The sequence below is a fragment of the Rattus rattus genome, chromosome 16 (genome assembly GCF_011064425.1).
Source record: "Rattus rattus isolate New Zealand chromosome 16, Rrattus_CSIRO_v1, whole genome shotgun sequence".
Taxonomy (NCBI): domain Eukaryota; kingdom Metazoa; phylum Chordata; class Mammalia; order Rodentia; family Muridae; genus Rattus; species Rattus rattus.
Window position 1 is genome coordinate 10,990,518 of NC_046169.1, and position 21,041 is coordinate 11,011,558.

The following is a 21,041-nucleotide window of genomic DNA, read 5'->3' on the forward strand; positions in this document are numbered from 1 at the left end:
GGAGGTAATCGGAGGACAGACAGAGATAATGTGGGCCAAAAGTTGTCCAGTGCTGTTCTTCAAACACTGGTCTGCCTCTTGGAGAATGAACCAGACTGAAGGGCTGCTGAGGTGGACCAGCCCTCCCTTATGACTCAAGAACACTAGGGGTTTCTTATTCGTTTTAATTCAAATATGACTCATAGCTGGAAGTGGTGATGTATCCAATTACTTGAGAAACTGAGGTGGGAAGATTGTCCTGAGTTTGAGTCCAGTCTGGGCTACACATAAAGATTATGTATATTAAAAAGGTTTTATAATTATCATTTAATTTTTCTTAAGGTGTTTTAGTTTGTTTTAGCTAGAAAACAAACAAACAAAAATCTATACACTTAAGACCAAAAACTTGCTTCTGTGTATGTAACAAGTGTACTCGCAGAGGCTCATGTTCTCTGTAGTTTGCTTTGGGTTTTTTAAAACTTTTTTGAGCAGGGTCTCATATAGCCCAGGTTGGCCACAAGCTCTTCAGTGAGGATGGCCTTGGGATTCCAGGTGTGCATTGCTGTGCCTGGCTTATGATGCGGTTTGGAAACTTCCAAGGCATTTTCTGGCTGCTAGACCCCAAAAGTTTGTTTGAGAATGTTCCTAAATCCCCATCCACAAAGCAGGTTAGAGCTATGAGGTACAGTCCACTCACCCTCGGCTGGCCCTGCAGTGACATTGGCTTGGAGTTCTGGGCCGTAGGCGATGGTTCGCGCCTGAACACGGAAGAAATAGGTCACTCCCTTGGTGAGGTCCCGCACCTTCAGCCACCGTTGCCAGTTCCCTTTCACATCCACGGTCACCACCTTGCTCACGCCTGAAATGGCCACAAAAGCGCAGGGAAGAGGAGGCTAAGCTTGGAAAAGCAATTGAGCACGCCTGATCTGTAGCGATAAGAGGGGAGACAGCCCCGGCAGCTCACTAAAGGAGCATTGCTTACAATTAGGAGGACTTTAAACGGTGATCCGGCCAATTTTCATCTGAGATAAGTGTAATTAGAGTTTAAGCTTGATAAGTGACTCTGTCCGAGAAACTCCCAGGCCTGTGACAGTCACAAAGGGAATGGCTCAGGCCTCACTGAGGGCAGTGGACAGGAGAGAAGGTGCCTGGGAAGGGCTCCCAGACTGTATCCTGGAGACCACCCTCTTCCGCTCTGCGTCCAGCTACTAAGAATCCTGCCTCAGTTAGAGTTGACTGCACACTTCCTGAGTTAGTCAGTATGGAAGGCAGGTATGGAAAAGGCTGGATTCAGTTCAAAGGTGAGCTTCCCTCAGTGACCAGTCTGCAGCCTGACCCAGCTGACATGTGTGTGACTTGCAAGCCTCAGGCAACTTTTGGGAACATCGCCCAGGTAAGATGGTGTTAAAGCCATGCTTCTGGGTATTGGCCCTTAGTTCAGAGAATGAGGATCACACAAGACAACATTTCTGTACAGAAATATGCAAACAAACCCATAATATTCCATTAAGAACTGGAGTGTCCTCATTCATGGATATGTTTCAGATTCCCTGATTTTTTCCTGAGACTGAGGATATATGTATGTGAGTGTATACAGGACATTTACACACTACATACACATGATTTCCCCACAGAACCAGAGTTAATCTGTCCTTTTATGGTACAATGCTGACATCCTTTGTATATTACTTTGCAACAACTATTGAGCCTTTATTGAGTCAAATAGGGTTGAGATAAATATGATCATTGTGCAATAGTAGTGACAGTCCATCTGACCACCAAGACAGCCAGAGTAGCTATGAGATGGTAATACACTGACCAAACTTCAGTCTGATTACTAAGATGGCTACTGAGTGGCTAATGGGATTGTAAGAAACACTACATGGATACACTGAACAAACTTCAGTTTAATTACTGAGACGACTATTGAGTAACTAGTGGGAGGGTAGGATACACTGTATGGATACACTGAACAAACTTAGTTTAATTACTGAGATGGCTACTGAGTAACTAGTGGGAGGGTAGGATACACTGTATGGATACACTGAACAAACTTAGTTTAATTACTGAGATGGCTACTGAGTAACTAGTGGGAGGGTAGGATACACTGTATGGATACACTGAACAAACTTCAGTTTAATTACTGAGATGGCTACTGAGTAACTAGTGGGAGGGTAGGATACACTGTATGGATACACTGGTAGGATACACTAGTGGGAGTGTAGGATACACTGTTTGGATACACTGAACAAACTTAGTTTAATTACTGAGATGGCTACTGAGTAACTAGTGGGAGGGTAGGATACACTGTGTGGATACACTGAACAAACTTCAGTATTGGGTATGAATCTAGTAAACAATTGACCTGGCGACTGAAACAGCCACTGAGTGGCTAATAAGAGGGTAGTGCATTCAGCATTGATACTCTGGATGAGACAATTCACGTCTTAGCCAAGATGGGAAAGGATGGAGGTGGAATTTGTTGTCCTACTTGACACTATGCACACTCTAAAGCTTATAGATAATTTAGTTCTCTGATTTAAATATTTTTGAATTGTGGCTGATTTCCAGTAAATGATACTACAGAGGAAGAATCAAAGAATAATGAACATCGCTACACAATTAGACAGATTTAACATTTAGTGGAAAGAGTAAACACTTAAAATTACATAAACATGCGCTTCCCATGAGGGCAAATGAGAATCTTTGTTTCCATAGGCGTGAAAACAATGCAATGTTTATTTTTTAAGTTAGGTGAACTCTCAGCTGAGGGACTTCTCTGAGTGCTCACTCATCTCTGCCAGGTATGTCCAAGATGACAGGAAGTAGTTGTTCCATGTCATCCAGGTCAGCCGATGTGTGTCCCTGGAACACTGAGAAGAGTTGGACGTGGGGGATGCTGCCTCCTGCCCAGCACCCCCGCCTGCCTTCAGTATGAAGAAGAGTACTGAAGTCTGGCCCCTTTAACACCACATGGGGTTCCAGAGGCACTGAAGAGCCATCTTATTCTAAAATGATCCGTTGCCTCAGGCCAACAGAGCATGGATCTGTAGTCCCCAGGTCTCCAAAATGCCTCTTAGCTGCTTCATTATGTTCATATTATGTCTTTAATACAAGTTCGCGTCAGCTGAATTATTGCCTTCTGAATTATTTCAGGGTGATTTAAACAACTTCTGTTTGACTCTCCTCATGGGAGGTGGGGTCTGTGGAAAAATGCGTCTATTTCTGCTCCAAGAACTGGACCCTACCATCATCCATGAAAGAGGCCTCAAAGATGGCAGGTCACACAGGGTGGCTGTCACTGCTGGGGTCCTCTCAGACACAAGGTTGTTCTGCAGTGGTGCCGTCTGTGTTTAGAGATGCTTAGTTCTCTCTGGAGCACACATAAACTCATTTAGGGACATTTTATATTTGATTCTGTGGAGAGGAAGAGCCAGCCTGGCCTTCCCTCCATCTCGAGTGTGTCAGAATGTTATTTATTTGGTCAATTTTAAAACCATGCCCTGTACTATGAAGCCTTGGGGTACAATCTCATAAAATGCTACAGTTTAAAACATATTTAAGAAACATAAAAATATCTCTGCCATAAAATCAGATTCCCCAAAACACGGCTCAATGCTCAAATGGCCTAGTGCTCCGTGTGGCTCAGTGCTGCAGGCTGCATGGGGTCTGCGGGGCATAGCACTGAGTCCTTCAGTGGTGCAACTGTGTGGAACCCCAGGGTGTGGTGTTTTGAAAGCATAGTGCTCCCATAGTATGATACTCTGATGAGTGGTGCTCCCAGTGGTAGGGCGCTATGCTGGGGAAATGCCCCCAGCAGGGTGATTGCTCCCAATGTGTCAACGTCTCTGGTCTTCTTGGCGGTTACCTCCAGGGAAGCAGTGCTCCAGCTTGGTAATATTTCAAGTGGTGCTGTGCTCCCACTGGTGTGAGCTCCAGTGAGGTGCTCTTCCCAGTTGAGTGATTTCCCAGTCATGTGGTACTCTTGATGGTGGTGGTGCTCTAGTGCGGTGGTCTTTCCATTGGGATGAGGCTCCTCTCAGTGGGGTAGTGATCTTAGTGAAGGGGTGCTCCTAGCTGGGTGATAGTCCTAGTGTAGTGGTGCTACCCATGAGTTAGTGCTCCCGGGGTTTCATCCTGTACCCAGCTGAGTGCTTGCTTTTCCATTCCTGACAGTGGCAGGAGAAAAATCTGAGATACCTGAGAGCACAGGGCAGAGAAGAGCAAAGGACAAGCGCTTCCTGTCTGCCACTCAGCCAAGAGCAGTTCTCTTGGAGGTTTGCAGTCCTAGGTCAGCAGGTGAACAATTGCGAACTCCTTAGCCTCAGGTTATACTGTTCTCTTTCCTTGGCTGATGGTTTAAGTTTCTATTTTGAAGAACTAGGGATGAACCCAGGCCTAAAATATCTAGGCAGGTACTCTACCACTGAGCCACGCCCCCAGCCCCTCTCTGGGGGATTCTAGGCAGGGGCTCTACCACTCAGTCACACCCCAGCCCCTCACTGGGGGATTCTAGACAGGGGCTCTACCACTGAGCCACACCCCAGCCCCTCACTGGGGGATTCTAGGCAGGGGCTCTACCACTGAGCCACACCCCAGCCCCCCCCAGCTCTACCACTGAGCCACGCCCCAGCCATCACTGGGGGATTCTAGGCAGGGGCTCTACCACTGAGCTATACCCTAATTCTTTCTTTTGAGACAGTGCCTCATGAAGTTGTCTAGGTTGGCCTTCAACTTTCTGTAGTACAGTTGGTCCTCGAACTTCCTTGCCTCCTGCTTCAGCTTCCTGTGTGATTGGAAGTAAAGCCTCATTCTACCAGGCTCCACTCTCCAGGCTTTCTGAGGCTGACAGTCTCCACAGGGAGGTGAGGAGGAAAACTGGCAGCTCAGTGAGCAGCAAGGGTCCCAACTAGGTTATCGTTGTTGGGAACCACACTGGGCCCGTGGAGCAGCTGAGTTGCTGAGATGCACCCAGGACCTTCCTCCTGACCCTTTCTATAACCCATTCCACAGCCCAGTGGCTCAAAAGAACCCTGTTGGTACCTGAAGATGATCACCGAAACATCAAGGCTAACCTGAGCCACACCTAACCTGTACTACACAGCAAGATCTGTAAGATTTTTTTCCCTCAAATCCACACAAGTACCCTCTGGCTTGGATCTTGTTCCTTCTAGATCAACCTCTGATGGACTCGTTTAGTTGATCCTGGATCAGGTCTTGGTCTGTGTCACACAGGGAGGCTCAGCTGGGATGGCTGGGCCACACGGGATTGCTCAGCTGACTGTTCATCAAGGCAAGGGAGATGCTGACTCATCTTGCAGGCCTGTTCAGGTATGTGTGCTTGTGTGCATGAACACGTGTGTATGCCTGTTTTGCACACACATGTGAGCATGTGCCAGAGAGAGAATAGGCAAGTAGGGCTCTAATGTGCCCTCTGAGCTCTCATGATGGCTGAACTCTACTAGCCATAATCAGAGTAAGCTGCTTACGGGTGTGGGCTCAGAAGGCTTGAGTGGGGAGATCATGGTCAGTCTTGCAGGCCCATTCCTGGCTCTTGTGGCTTAGTTGCTGCTGTCTACAGGCAACTCTGCAGTACCACTGGCTGGGTGGTGCGCTCTGGCCACTGACATGCTGGAAGGTTGAGCCAGGGATCAACCAGGACAGACACACAGGTGGAGGTGAGGATGTGCCAGGTCTGTGAATGGTCCAGACCCAGGGCTACAGAGAGAGTCTGAGGCTAGCCTGGGGTACAGAGCATGTTTTGGGTCTAGCCTGGGCTGCACAGTAATAGCAACTGACTCAGAACAAGCAAAAGCAAAGATGTGGGCATCTGGATAGCTTATCCTTGAACTGTGTGCTGAGGCCCTGGCTGTCCTTGACCTGCAGAGCCAATAAGGGGCCACAGAGCCACTGTTCCGTCCTCCCATCCTAGTTCCCAGCCAGGGACAGATAGCACCAATGGCAGGAACATTCACAATGAAGGAGCCAGGCCTTTCCACATACAGAGAGGCGATGGCAGTGACAGAACACCTTGTCACTTAGGGACAGAGGTGAAAATGGGTGTAACTGAAGTGACTCCGCCAGCTGTTACCCGGGAAATGACAGGCACACCGCCGGCCGTGCAGCCAGAGCTCTGTCTGGAATCGCGGGCACTTGGACTCCAGCATGGGCTGTCAGGAATGCGTGCTCCCCCCTTCTCTCTCTGCTGTGAGCTTCAGAATCCTGCACAGGCACTGGACTGCCTGGGTTCAAGTCTCATCCTTCTTCCTCAGTCTAGAAGTCCAGGGCTGGAGTAAACGAATAGAGGCCTCGAGGGGCCCATGAGATGTCCCCGTAGATAGACATTTGCTGCCAAGCCTGGTGACCTCCTGGAAGTGGCTTTCTGATTTTCACATGCATGCCATGCCACAAGGGTGTGCATGTACATGTGTATGTGCATGTGTGCACATGTGCACCCACAAACAAATTTAAAATGCAATTTAAAAAAGATGGACTTTAAGATCTCTCTCTCTCTCTCTCTCTCTCTCTCTCTCTCTCTCTCTCTCTCCCTCCCTCCCTCCCCCTATCTGTCCTCCCTCTCTTTCTTCCTCCCCCTCTGTGTGTGTGTGTGTGTGTGTGTACATGTGTGGTGGAGGAGGTGATCATGTATGTGCATGAGTGTTCATGTATGTGTAGGAGTCAGAACAATGTTGGGTATCTTTCCGCTGGTGTTACCCATCGTGAGTTTTGATACAGTACCTCCTACAGGCACTGAGGCTCTCTGTGTAGCCTAGACTGGTTGACTACAGCATGCCAGGGGTCCCCTTCTCTGTTCCTTCCCAGTGCTGGGATTATAAATAAATGTCACCACACACACATTTCTATGTGAATGCTAGGGACTGAACTCAGATCCTCATGCTTGGAAGGCAAGTGCTTTACTGACTGAGCTCTCTCCAGCCTCCTAAACTCAGTTTGTTTGCAAAATGTACACTGAAGTTACAGCTCAGCATCGGGCTGTCACAAGGGCATGGACACTGGGATGCTGGGTGACAGGTGAGTAGCACTGTGCAGGGGACACAGTAAGCACTCAATAAGTACTTCCCACCACTTAGATGATGTCTTATCTACAGGGATTGAATGTGACAGAACACACTGTCATGAAAGATGACCAGGTACTCTTAGCTCCGGCAATGTAGGAAAACTAGAGACCCAGGGTCAGTGACTGGGAGGAGCTTTTAGAGCTTTGCAGAAAGCCAGAATTGTCTGGGGTTGAAGGGTAGGGCATACAGAGAGAGGGAATCCCAAAAGACAGCAAGTTCCCTGTGGCACAGATCGCATGAAGGAATGGCAGTCTTTGGGACAGTCTTTGGAGGGCAGGTACTAGAGTTGGCTAAGGGCAGAAGCCCTGTGCTCCCAGACTGTGTGACACAGGGTTGCTGGAGATTCAGGAAGTCATTAACACAGGACACAGGACACAGGATGAATGAGATACTCAAGCTAGCTTTGATTACGAAGGGCATAGGTCAAGTAGAGCCATGATCCTGATAGTCACTTCTCAATTGTTTACTCCAACTGTTTGCACTCTCTCTTTCCCTCCCTCCACCCCCATCTCTTTCTCTCTCTCTCTCTCCTCTCTCTCTCTCTCTCTCTCTCTCTCTCTCTCTCTCTCTCTCTCTCTGTGTGTGTGTGTGTGTGTGTGTGTGTGTGTGTGTGTGTGTGTTGGGAAGGAACCCTACTGGACAGATAGGAAGGTCTTTGGGAAGTCTCCCATCACCTCTCTGCTGGCCATGCAAGAGCAATGGGGTGTCTACTGGAAATCTGTCCTCAGACCTTGAAGGTAGGTAGCCCTGCACAAACCACTTGCTGCTCACTCTGGAAAGAGAGCCACCCAGTAGGACCACAGAACACTGCCCGTCCAGTGTCATTTTGGATTCTTAGAACCCAATTCACAGACTATCTCTTCCGCCGTGCACGAAGCTCATCGATTTGCCCAGAAACCCTGGGCTTTTTCTTTCTCTCATTTCACAGCTCTGATTTGGGATGCAGCTCAGAATTGATGGTGCAAAAGCCTAAGGCCATAGTTTATGGTGAGCATTCTGTCTTTCTTAGTGTATCATAAAATAACGGCAAATCTTCTTGTCAAAGGCATCAGAGATCCGATGCAATAAAATCGAGGACTTGAATGTTCTCTTTCAAACCAACTTCCCACTCCATGTGACTGTTTATGTCAAAAGGAAACTCTTGACCATGGCTTTAAATGGACAGCCATTATTACCTGGTCAGCTGCTTATGTACTGTTTCCTCCTGGACATTAACTTATCCCTGTTTTACCGTCTATCTGTGTACATGACCTGGAGAGGTGAGATTTGAACCAGGCTTGACCTGTAAAGACAGGTCGCACTGGGGTGCGCACTGGGGTGGGGAAGAAAGGTCACAGAGCCCTCAGTGGACACAGGGACAAGTGGATAAAAGATGCAACCACAGACAGGACTCAAATAACACCCAGAGGTCGGGTTTTCAGGCAGGTACCTGGTGCATGACTAGGTCCTTAGAAGCCACATCCTTAATCTGCCACTTCCTGCTGACCCACCATATTGCCTCCCCCAGGCTGCCTAGGCAGAATGCTGGTCAGAGTCCCCACTGCTATCTCACATCATTACTGTAGGGTCCCTGGATCTGCTCTCCCAAAGCCATCTGTGATTGATCTGCGAGAACGTTCTTAGGGGAACAACAACCTACTTTTTTTTTTTTTTTTTTGGTTTTTTTTTTTTTTTTTTTTTTGTTGTTGGGGGCCGAACCCGGGGCCTTTCCCTTCCTTTGTAAGTCTTTGCACCTTCGCCTGAATCCCCCCGCCCCCCTTTTTTTTTTTTTTTTTTTGGAAAAATTATTTATTTTATGTGAGTGCATTGTAGCTGTCTTCACACACACCAGAAGAGTGCATCGGATCTCATTACAGATGGTTGTGAGCCACCATGTGGTTGCTGGGAACTGAACTCAGGACCTCTGGAAGAGCAGTCAGTGCTCTTAACCACTGAGCCCTCTCTCCAACCCAACAGCCTGCTTTTTAATCCGTGGTATTGAGACCACGGTGTTTACCAGCCAGCTCCAGAGTTTCTCACTTGTCACTGGAACCCATCAGTTCATCTAGTCATTTGGTCAGTAAGCCCTAGGCCCGTCTCCAGTTCCCCAGCACAGGATTGGGAGTCGCCCTAGCTAGAGTTTGACATGGGTCTAGGGGTTCATTTCAGGTTCTCATGTTTGTACTTCAAGTACTAGGAGCTGAACCACCTCCCCAGCCCCTCCATTCCACCTTCCCAGCTTCTCGCAAGCTCGAATGGGATGCGCTCTCTCTCTCTCTCTGTGGATCCTGGAGTAGAGCCTACTGTGCGCCATCCCCAACCCCTGCCTTACCTTGCACTGGTGCTAAGGGCTCGTACACCACTCTATAGCCCTGTAGGATGCCGTTGGCTGCCGATGGCTCCCCCCAGGATACGTTGAGTGTGGTAGAAGTTATTTCTGAGAATTCCAAGAAGCTGGGGGGCCCTGGAGCTGGGAAGATAGAGCACAGGGGTACAGAGTAAAGATCAGCCCAGAGCCTTTGTGGATCACCCACTCGGGGCCATGCCTCCCTAAGGGACAGGCAAGAAGCATGGCCCCTCCCAGAAGACCATGGAGGAAGATGGAGTTGAACCATAAAGGAGTGTGAGGTAAAAGACCAGCCATGAATGGAAGATAAAGTGCTGGCAGCTCTAGAGAGGCCGCAGGGAATGCTGGGTCCTGCTTTTAGGGAAAGAGGAAGTGCCATGGTGGATGGGTTTCCTCTCACTTCCCTTTATTTTTCCACACCCTCCTCCTTCCCCATTTCATCTGTCCATTCCCCCCTCTCCTCTCTCTTCCCAGTCCTTCTCTCCCATGGCAGGGGGTGGGCTGGTGGTAGAGGTGGTAGTGGTGGGAGGTGGGAGGTGGCCGAGTGGAGGTGTTGGTGGGTGGGTGGAGGTGAGTATGACAGTGGTGGTGGGTGGGTGGCAGTGGTGGTGACTGCTGCCATGCTGATTCTTCTACTTGGAATTCCACTCATACCCTGGGTTCACAAAGACCAGTTAGACAGAGATGGGGGGAAACCTGACCAACCCATAAAGGCTGTTGGCATATATAGAAGCCCTTGAGTGCAGCCATGTGGGGCCTGTTCGCTCATCAGGGTTGTGTAGGAGAGCGTGTGTAGGGGCTACCCTCACATATCCCACTAGGCTTCTGGTCTCCTCTGAGTGTCTAACTGCAGCCATGTCCAATCTCCCCTTGCTACACCTCAAATGCCCTGATCTACCAGGTCCTGGTACCCTCCCCCCCCATAAATGACCCAGCCATTGCTCTCTTCCCTACAAATCTACTCACATCCCTACAGCTCCAATCCCTAACTGAAAAACAGGAGAATTGGGCTGCTTAGGCACCAGACACAGCAGTAAGAACAGCCATGGCTGTCTGCTCATGGACCCCTAACAAGATGTAACACCAGGAGTCCTGACCAGGGCTCCGCTGTGTAGGTGGGTGGAATGTTACAGAGTGCTGGTAGGCCCTTTGTTTTTGCCCAGCAGGCTCCAAGGCCTCACCGTTCTGCCTTAGATTTCCTGTTTTGTTTTCCTTCCCTTCCCTTCCTTTTCCTCTGAGATAGAGTTTCTCTGTGTAGCCCTGGCTGTCCTAGAACTCCCCTGTAGACCAGGCTGGCCTCAAACTCAGAGCTCCTGCCTGCCTCTGCCTCCCGAGTGCTAGGATTAAAGGCATGTGCCACCACCACACCCAGCTAACCTCCTGGCAATACCACTGCTCTTCAGGATGAGTGGTGGGTGGTGGCTACACATTAGAGGCTGTGCCCTGTGTGTGGATGGCTCTTAGCCGGGCTGTCCTGTCAACACAGCTCCCCTGGTGGTTTAGGTGGGAAACGTCCTCCAGAGTCTCAAGTGTTTGGACTGTCAATCCCAGCAGATGGCGCTGTTTGGGAAGGCTGTAGAACCTTTAGGAGGTGGAGGGAGCAATCATTGCAGTCAGACCTTGGGGCTTCCTAGCTTGGCCCTACTTTCTGTTCACTCTGCCTTCTGACTGCAGATGCAAAGTGACCGGGGTCTCAATTTCATGCTTCTGCCTCCATGTGTCCCCCTACAATAGATACAGTGTTTCCCTTAGAACCATGAGCCCAAACATACCCTCCCTAGCATCCTGAAGCTGCTTTTGTTGGGGTATTTTTTTTTTTTTTATCACAGCAAGAGGAGAAGTAAATAAACTCTGTAAGAGGGAGGCAGGCGGCTTAGTGGCAGCTGCTGAGCTATTCTAGGCATGGTCTAGGGACCTTGACTGGGCCAGGAGCAGGGAAACAGACTAGGCTGGGGCTAGGGGGCCTGTCTGGGGTACCTGCCTGGGGCTGGGGGGCCTTCTGGGGCTGGGGAGCCTGTCTGGGGCTGGAGAGTCTGTCTGGGGCTGGAGGGCCTGGGCCCTAGCTTCCATGCACAAGGAACTCAGCTCTTAGAGACCTAGATACACATGGGGCAGCTCTAAGAGAGAGCACCAAAGGGAACTCTGGGTCGGGAAGAAGACCTAGCTACAGGCACAGGCTTTTCCTCCTTCCAGTGATTTTGAAGTGTTAGAAGAAAATATGCTGCTTCAGCCTAGCTAAGACAACCTTAACACCACCCAGGCCCTGGGAAATAATAAGTAATCACTCTCTACTGCTCTAAATTTCAAGTTCTCTCCCTTGTTCTCCCTCCCTCTCCTGCCCTTTTTTTTTTTTTTTTTTTTTTTTTGAGACAGTGTCTCATGTAACTCGGGCTGGCTTGGTTCTTAATATGTTGCTAAGGACAACTTTGAACTCAGTATCCTCCCATCTCCCAGATGCTTAGAAACACAAGTGCCACAATGCCTACCTAGATTCTGAGGTGCTGGATGGAACCCAGGGCCTAGAGTACTCACTCTACTGAATGAGCTGTACCTTCTGGCTCTCGATCAATCCACCTTATGCTCTGACGGAGTAGTGAGGATGACCTACCTGCCTGGTGTGTGCGTCCCTGGCATGGGTCACTTCTGGGCCCGTCACCAGCAGCGTTGAAGGCTGAGATGCTGACCAGGTACTTCGTGTGGCTGGTGAGATCCTTAATCTTCACCACAGGCTCAGGGAGAAAGAGGACCTTCATTTTCTCCGTCTCATTACGACTGTCTGCCTCCCAGTAGTAAACCTGTTAGGCAGAGCACGGGTAGGTTACACTCAGTGTGGAAACAGTGATCCTGGGTGGGGGGGGGGCCCGCTTATATGGTAAATGATGCCCTGGGGTTCTGACCATCAGGCAACGGTCATGGATTCTACCCTATGATCTAGACTCTGTGTGTCATATGGCTACAGATAGGTTCAGCCCCCAAGTTTGCTCCACATCCCCACATTTTGTTCAAGCCAATATCTACGTGTTCCATCAATGTAGCAAGGTAGTAAAAACACCAAAAATGACAGGAAGGAGGCAGGGGACAATGGTTCAGTCACTGTTTGCTGCACAAGCATGAGGACATGAGTTCAATTCCCCAGCACCCAATACTGAGAGAGAGAGAGAGAGAGAGAGAGAGAGAGAGAGAGAGAGAGCGCGAGAGAAAGCCATGTCTGGGGATGCATGCTTCTGAGCCCAGCTCTGGGGAGGTGGAGACAGGCAGATTCCTGGAGCTCAGCTCAGTTTACAGGCCAGAAAGACAGTTTATCTTAACATACAAGGTAGGGGACTAAAGAGACGGCTCAGCAATTAACAGGCCCTTTGAGAAGATCTGAGATCAGATCCCAGCACCCATACCTGGCTGCTCACAACTGCTCCAGGAGTTCTGGTGCCCTCTTCTGGTTCCCACGGGCACCAGTGCTGATGTCTACATATGCAGACACAATTTAAGAATAAAAATTTAAAAAGTGGAGGGAACCTGAGAAATAAGAGCTGGGTTGTGTCCTGGCTCCAAAACACACATGCACACATACACATATAGGATGTACATACATACACACATGAACACACATGAACACACATGAACACACATGAACACATATACACATGCGTGTGCACACACACACACACACACACACACACACACACACATGGAAAGAGTCCTAAACTGAGACTGTGGGGAAAGCACCTTGCCACCCCCGCCCCCCCTTAAGTTGCATTTCTTCTCACCTAGCTTTGATATGCTTACAGGTAGATCTGAAACCTAAGCACAGAGGTTTGAGGGATTAGCGGAACCACTTCCCTACACAGCTGTCTGGCAACCACTGCCCGCAGCCTGTGCCAGCTGGGCTGCTCAAAGACAACACTGGCTGGAAGGTACCCCTCAGCTCTGTGTACGTTAGCCTGGGCCAGACCCCAAGAGCAGTGCCCCTCTGTAAAAGCAGGGCAGATTGTGCAGGAGGCAGACGGGGCATCCAGCCTCACGGGTCATCCCTGTGCTGGAGCTTGTCCATGAAGCGAGCATGCAGAGTTCTACCCGCAGGCCCCGGCTGCATGCCTGATGGCTGAGCTTACTGTGGGAAAGCTTCCGCTCAGACAGGCCATGCTAACTTGTGATCGATATCCAAGTTCAATGGCTTTATCATTAGGGAAATGAGAAAACATATTTTTGGATGCGCATAAATAGTGCCTTGCCTTAGAGCTCTCGGGGCTCTCCGTGACCTCATCCGTCTTCGTAAGACGGCAGGGAGGTATTCATTTTCATAACACACCTAGCAGAATCATTCTGAAATGGACATTTAATTGGGCCAATATTCATCAGGGCAGCATGGCCTGAGATTGGGATAACTGATCAGGTAGGACTCGTGGAGGCCAGACAAGGACATTACTTCTGGAAGAATGGAGACACCAGATGGGATGCCTCCAGGGAGGTTAGGCAAGGCCGGAAGTTCCTCAGTGCCCTAAGGGGGAAGGCTCAGCGAGGCAGGAGGGAAGCCTGCCTACAGGAGGTATTTCCCTCCATGCTGGCTGGCAAGGTGAGTGCTCTTCCTTTCCTTCCACCTCTAAATCATTTGGCTAATGGAGGTGCAACGACTTTGTAGTGAGCTGGTCTCAACATGAGGGTCCCAGAAGTCACACCATGTGGGACTTGTTGCAAATGTAGCTCCCAGGGCTCAGGACATGGCTCAGCTGTGCAGGTCTAAGGCCCAAGTGCTATGCCAGACCCATGCTTTATTTTTACTTTTATTTTTATTTTTTTCTTCTTGTAATTCCAGTGCCGGGGAGACAGAGGCAGAAGGAAGTCAGGGGCTCATTGGTCAGCCAGACTAATCAAATGAGTGAGCTCCTGGTCAAGAAGAAACCTTGTCTCTGCCCCACCCAACCTCCCCAAAGGAAAATATGTTGACTGCTTGAGACCTGAAGAGCAGTATAGTCAAAATGACCTTCTGTGCACCCACATACACACGGACACACACCACTCATACACATAGTCCCCACACACTACACATAACACACACACGTACCACATACACATCCCCACCTACACACCCCCCTACCACATACACTAATATATACATATATACACACATAGCACACACACCACATACACTAATACATACGTACACATACATACACTGTACACACATAGCACACATACCACATATATCCCTCACACCACACACACACACCATAGAGACACCAGATACACACACAGCACATACCATACATAAACACACCACATACATACATAGCCCACATACACTATTCATACCATACACACACACACACACACACACACACACACACACACACACAGGTTCTCTGGTTCTACCTCACACCTATGTGCAGGAGACAGTATTGGGATTTGTAACCGGCCTTTGTGAGGACACCACACTTGTATTATTATCAGCAAATGCCCCTGAAGAGGTCAGGTTCCTTGGTGGACCTTTGGAGGAACCAACATGCTCTGGTGTTTTGTGGTTGGGCACACAGCAGCCCACTTCCTGTGTGGCTCTTCTCTGAGCAGCCTTTCTCTCCGATGCTGTCCCCACCAAGCCTGCTCCAGGCACTTGGGCTTGCATCCATGCTGTGCATATGCTGCGGGGACACAGCAGTCCAGCGTGCAGCCAGTGTGCAGCCGAAGCCTTCAGGGCCCCGGGCACACAGCGAGCTGGAAGAAGAGCCCAGCCACGCATGACAACTTGCCTTGTAACCTTGGATGTTCCCATTCTGGCTCTCTGGGGGTGGCGGGTCCCATGTGACCTCCAGCTGGCTGGCCGTGAGTGGGGTCACCTGGATGTTCTGTGGGGCCATTGCTGGGGCTGAGGACAGAGAGAAACAGGACAGTAACTGGGGTGACCTCCTGTACGCTGGCTGAGACCCACAAACCCATGTGTCCCAGGCTCACACAGGACATAGTTCTGTGATGGAGAGTGTGGGAAACTATGTATCCTGGACATCAGCCAAGTTTGGGGGACCTCAGGTGTTATCACATTCCAGGCCTCAGGCTGTGTCCCATGTCTTAGTCCCTGTATGCCAAGGAAGGCTACAAGCCCTCTCAGAGGAACCTTCTTATACATGTACAGGACAAACTACACAGGGTTACAAAGAACACTGGTTCTGCTGAGATACAGTTAGACAGTGTTGAAAGACAGACACTATGCAGAAAACATGGTAAATGCTGGGAGATCAAACAGTGAGAGCACAGTATTCATGTATGTAGTAAGCATATTTTCATGTATATGCACATGTGTGTACATATCTGTATATAGGCTTGTATATATATATATATGTTTGTATGTGTGCAGGTATGTCTGAAGGCCAGCGGTCAATGCTGGTGCCTTCATTGATCACTCTCCACCTTAGTGTGTGTGTGTGTGTGTGTGTGTGTGTGCAGAAGTCTACTTCAAGTGTCCTCTACGATCTCACTCTCCACTATTTTCGAGGCAACTAAGTGATTGATTGACTAGCCAGCCAATGAGCTCTCAGGAATCCACCTGTCTCTTACCACCTCCACCTCGTATAGATGCTGGGGATCCAACGTCAAGCCTTCAAGCTGTGTGTGTGTGTGTGTGTGTGTGTGTGTTCGTGTGCGTGCACGTGTGTGTAAGAAGTACCTTAGTGGCTGAGCTAGCTCCCCAGACCCTGCTGGCTATCTTTTGATTCGAGTCTGTCTAGAGGCCATCAATGGAGGCCATAGAGCCATCCCTGCCTAAGGAGATTTTTCCTGGCATGGGGCTCTTTTGGAGAGATAAGGCGACCTCACGAGCAGTAGGTCACTCCTTGCTCGCAGCTCCCTCCCCTGCTTCCTGCTCTCTCCCCCCACCCATGCAGAATAAAATAGTAATTAACACCCGCTCAGCCTGACACGACTATTTATTTTGTTCTAACTGTGTGCTTCCATATTATCGCTGCCCACCCTGCCGCTAATGGAAATGTTAATAGCCCACACCAGGTTGTTGTGACAGATGCTGGGCCTCATTATCAGAAATTCTTATTTACCGCTCCATTAAACAACAGAATCACACAAAAAAACAATTCAATCAAAACTAACTGGAGGAATTTTAACAGCCGCATTAATAATCCAAAACATAAATAAAGTTAATGTCTTCTGCATGTTTGCCGTCGGCAACTGGATCACAAAATTACTGTTGTACAATTAAAATCATGAAAGGCGGAATTGAGCACGGCCGTTACTCTGGTAGGCTGGTGCACAGATCCCTCCTTGGTCCTCCTAGGGTTGGCTTTCCACAGCCTTGCAAAGCCAGGACAACCCCGGCCACGGGAGTCCATCTGTAGCAGGTGGCCGAACCAGCCATACACTTAGCGTGATCTCTAATACTCAGGGTCTCCCATGTCTCTTGGCTGGGTGGAAAGAAACCAGATAAAGCTCCCAGATGAGACACGCCCGCATCAGCTGCACTGCAGCCTGGTGGGTATGCCACAGAGATACCACAGGCAACCGGATATTGGTAGCACATGTGGGGAGGGAATAAATGAAACATGGTAAATCTAGGACTTAAAACCTTTTTCCTTTTCTGTTATTTATTTATTTATATTCATTTTGGCTCCTGTGAGATTCAGGGCCCTTGCCTGCCTGGAGATTTTAGCCTGCTGCTCTCCATCCAGAACGCAAGCATCACCCAGGGAAAGTATGTGCAGCTTAGAAGCTGATGGACCGACAGGCTAGCCTTTGTCTGACTGTTCTCCTATCTAGACATTCATGGTGTAAGAGGCACACAAATATTAGCCTGTGTGTGTGTATGTGGGTGTGCCTGCATATATGTGTGTAAAAGCCAGAGGTCAAGTCTGTCAGTTTCCTTCCATTTTATTTTTTGAGACCGGGTCTCTGTCGTGGTTAGAAAGAAAATGGCCCCCATAGGCCCACAGGGAGTGGCACTATTAGGAGGTGTGGCCTTGTTGGAGGCCCTTGTGTCACTGGGGGCAGGCTTTAAGGCCTCAGATGCTCAAGCCAGGCCAGTGGCTCGCAATCTCTGCTTGCTGTTTGCTGATTCAGATGCAGAAGTCTCAGCTCCTTCTCCAGCACCCTGTCGGCCTGCAGGCTGCCATGTTTCCTGCCATGATGATAATGGACTGAGCCTCTGAACTGTAAGCCAGTCCTAATTACATGTTTTCTTTCTAAGAGTTGCCATGGTGATGGTGTCTCTTCACAGCAATGAAACCCCAACTAAGAGAGTTCCTCCCTGACTAGGAGCTGATTTGCTAGGTAGTCCGGGCAGGGAACTCCAGGGATCCTCCTAGCTTAGCCTCTCTACTGTTGAGGTTACAAACATGTCTTTTCACACCAACTTCTTTGTGCATGCTGAGGACAGAACCCAGGCCTTCTTGCTTTTGTGGTAGGTGTTTTAACTGACTGAGCCATCTCCCCAGCCCCTGGCATACTTTTTAATGCATGAAATTGTTCTCTTAAAGCATCTGGTCATCAGTTTCCTCCAGCACCTGCTGATGATGTCTGCAAGCAGCATCATGTGTAGAACAGGAAGGTCATGGTCATGGCTGATGTTGGCTCTGCATGTCTACAGAGCAGCTAACACCTCAGCATTGATTGGCAGAATCGCTCCCTCACCCTTGTCTGGATGCTGTGTGGCCTCAGAGACAGAGCTCCTCACGCCATTGATAAAGAAACCCTAGGACCTTCTGGGGGCACTTTGCAATTGACAGCCATAGTAAAATTCTAGAAGTGTCAAGAAATTTCTGGTTTTCTTACTGACTGCATTGGGAGCCCCTGAAAGACGGTCTCTGGCTGGCTTTCACTGGCCCCACTGTCTGTATTAAGAAGAGCAGTGGGTGCTGATGTTTCGCCATCCTGTTTTCCTCATCCATCATCCCCAGAAGGTGTACCACCTCCAGGCGGCCATGGGCTGTAGTTAGACCAAGAATAGCCACCAGGCCTGGGGAGCTGGCTCAGTCTGAAAAACACACATGCATGATGATCTGAGTTCCATTAAAAACTAAAACAAAACAAAACAAAAAGCAGCTGAGTTGTGATAGTAATGCCTTTAATCCCAGCACTCAGGAGGCAGAGGCAGGTGGATCTCTGAGATATAGGGCAGCCTGGTGTACGGAGCGAGTTTCAGGACAGCCAGGGCTACACAGAGAAACCTTGTCTCAAAAAACAAAATAACAAAGGCAAAACAAAACAACAGCAGCAGTAAGAATCAGGGATAGGCAGAGTGGAGCACGCTTGAATTCCCACGCTAGAGAAGCAGAGGCAGAGTGACCCCTGGGACTCACCAGGCAGCCTGACTGACTTTCAGAGTTCAAGGAAAGAGTGGAAACTCTGCCTAAAGCCAAGGTGGAGGCATCTGACATCTGACACCTGAGCTGTTCACACACACACACACACACACACACACACACACACACACACACACACACACACGTGTGTGTGTGCACTTGCAATGCACTTGAACACAAGGACATATGTAGACACATGAATACATATATACACATACATGTGTGCACAATCATAGTCATTCATGTACAATAGCTATCTTCAGCTCATATTTTAATTAATTAATTAATCAATTAATTGCTAGTGAAATAAGTAGTGCTGGCTTGGTGCCCTTGACTCCATGTTTTGGTGGACCCTTGGTGGGCCTGTACAGTGGACCTAAAAACCTCAGAGCTTAAGAATCTTGTCACGTCAAGCACACAGGACATGCAGGCTGGGTGCTACTGGCAGCTTCTGCCATGTACAGGGTCAAAGAAGGAAGTGGATGGGTGAGTTCTGGTTTGCTTTCTGTCGCTGTGATGAACACAATGACCAAGAGCAACTTGGGGAGGAAAGGGTTCATTTCAGCTTACAGCGTGTGGTCCACCACTAAGGGAACCAAGGTAGGAACTAAAGATCTTGGGGGAGCATTGCTTACTAACTCCTATTCAACTAACTTGAATCCACATCTGGTCCCTTACAGACACTTCAGTGTTCAAAAGCAGCACTGAAATCAGCAATCAAGGAAATGCCCACAGGTGTGTCCATCGGACAATCAGATGGAGATGATTCTTCAGTTGTGGCTCCCTTAACTCAGGTCTAGTCTGTGCCAGGTGTCAACAAACATTGACAAGAACAGGTGGCTTCGCTCAGTCTTTGTCAAGACAGTGGAGCCTTTCTGTACCAAGGAGACGCTCAGAGTCCTGGAATTAATCCTGTAGAAAGGTGGATATTCACCCACTTTGTTCTGAGAGCTCTTGTTTAAAACATCAACTGTGTGGGAAAGCCATCCAATGATCTGACCTGTCCATTTGACCTGTAGAGTACCTATGATGGTCAGTATGGGTCATCAACTTGACAGGAATCAGAATAATATAGGAGACAAACCTCTGGGCAGGTCTGTAAGGGATTGTCTAATTCACCAAGTCGCCCTAAATATAGGTGACGCCATTCCCTGGTCTGGAGTCCTGCATTGCAAATGGAGAAGGCAAGTGGAGCACCAGCATTCATCTCTCTCTGCTTCCTGACTGTTGATACAATGTAAGCAGCTGTGGATACAATGTGAGCAGCTGTGGATACAATGTGAGCAGCTGTGGACACAATGTGAGCAGCTGTGGACACAATGTGAGCAGCTGTGGACACAATGTGAGCAGCTGTGGATACAATGTGAGCAGCTGTGGACACAATGTGAGCAGCTGTGGACACAATGTGAGCAGCTGTGGATACAGTGTGAGCAGCTGTGGATACAGTGTGAACAGCTGTGGATACAGTGTGAACAGCTGTGGATACAATGTGAGCAGCTGTGGATACAATGTGAACAGCTGCCTCCTGCTCCTGCCACCATGCCTTCCCACCATGATGGACTGTGCACCCTCAGACTGTGATGCCAGAATAAACCCTTTCTTCTTTAAATAGCTTTTGTGTAGTATTTTCTCACAGCAATGGAAAAGTGACTGATACAGTTTCTAAGGGAAGTCTCACACTAGGCACCTAGTATTGCTAGGACTACCCTAAGCCACTCTGGACACCCACTATTGCCAGGGCCACCCTAAGTCATTCTGGCCATTCACTGTTGACAGGGTGACCCTAGGCCACATCAAGCATCAACTGTTGCTAGGGCTATCCCAGGGAACACTGAAGATTTCTGCTGCTCCTAACTTGCTCTTAGTCACACGGGACTCCTGCTTTGGCTGAAGCCACACTAGACTGTGGCAAGCCACAGGAGGTTGCTGATACTGTTTTTGTTGTTTGTTTGTTTTGGTTTTGGTTTTGTGTGTGCGTGTGTGTGTGTGATCAGTGATTTAACAATAATCTAAAAATAATGTGAGACATTAGAGGTAGGGCTCAGCAGCAAAGTCTTTCCCCAGACTTACCTAGAATGGCAGGTTCCTTTTTTTCTTTCTTTCTTGTGGTGTAGCCTGACCTCAAGCCCTTGCCACCACCCACCCCCCGTCTCAGCCTCTGGAATTATCTGGAATTAAAGATAGCAGCTACTACATCTGGTCCTTTATAGACACGCCAGTGTTCAAGTCAGCTCTGAACCCCAGCCTTTGGTTCCACTGTCATGATCTTTGTTTTCTGGTTTCTGCACTGTGGGATTAGACTCCTACCCTGCTCAACAGCTCTCCTCGCCCATGTAAGCAAAGCCGAAAGGAGTGACTCTCAGT

At 49.0% G+C, this 21,041-nt stretch overlaps 1 protein-coding gene across 1 annotated transcript in view; it reads right to left on the reverse strand.

Moving 5' to 3' along the window:
- Nucleotides 1-21,041, reverse strand: part of Sdk1 (sidekick cell adhesion molecule 1) — a 429,935-nt gene that overhangs the window by 42,729 nt on the left and 366,165 nt on the right. Inside the window, 4 exon segments of the mRNA XM_032887198.1 lie at nt 677-838; nt 9,370-9,507; nt 11,993-12,179; nt 15,126-15,241. Coding sequence (XP_032743089.1) covers nt 677-838; nt 9,370-9,507; nt 11,993-12,179; nt 15,126-15,241 — 603 coding nt within the window.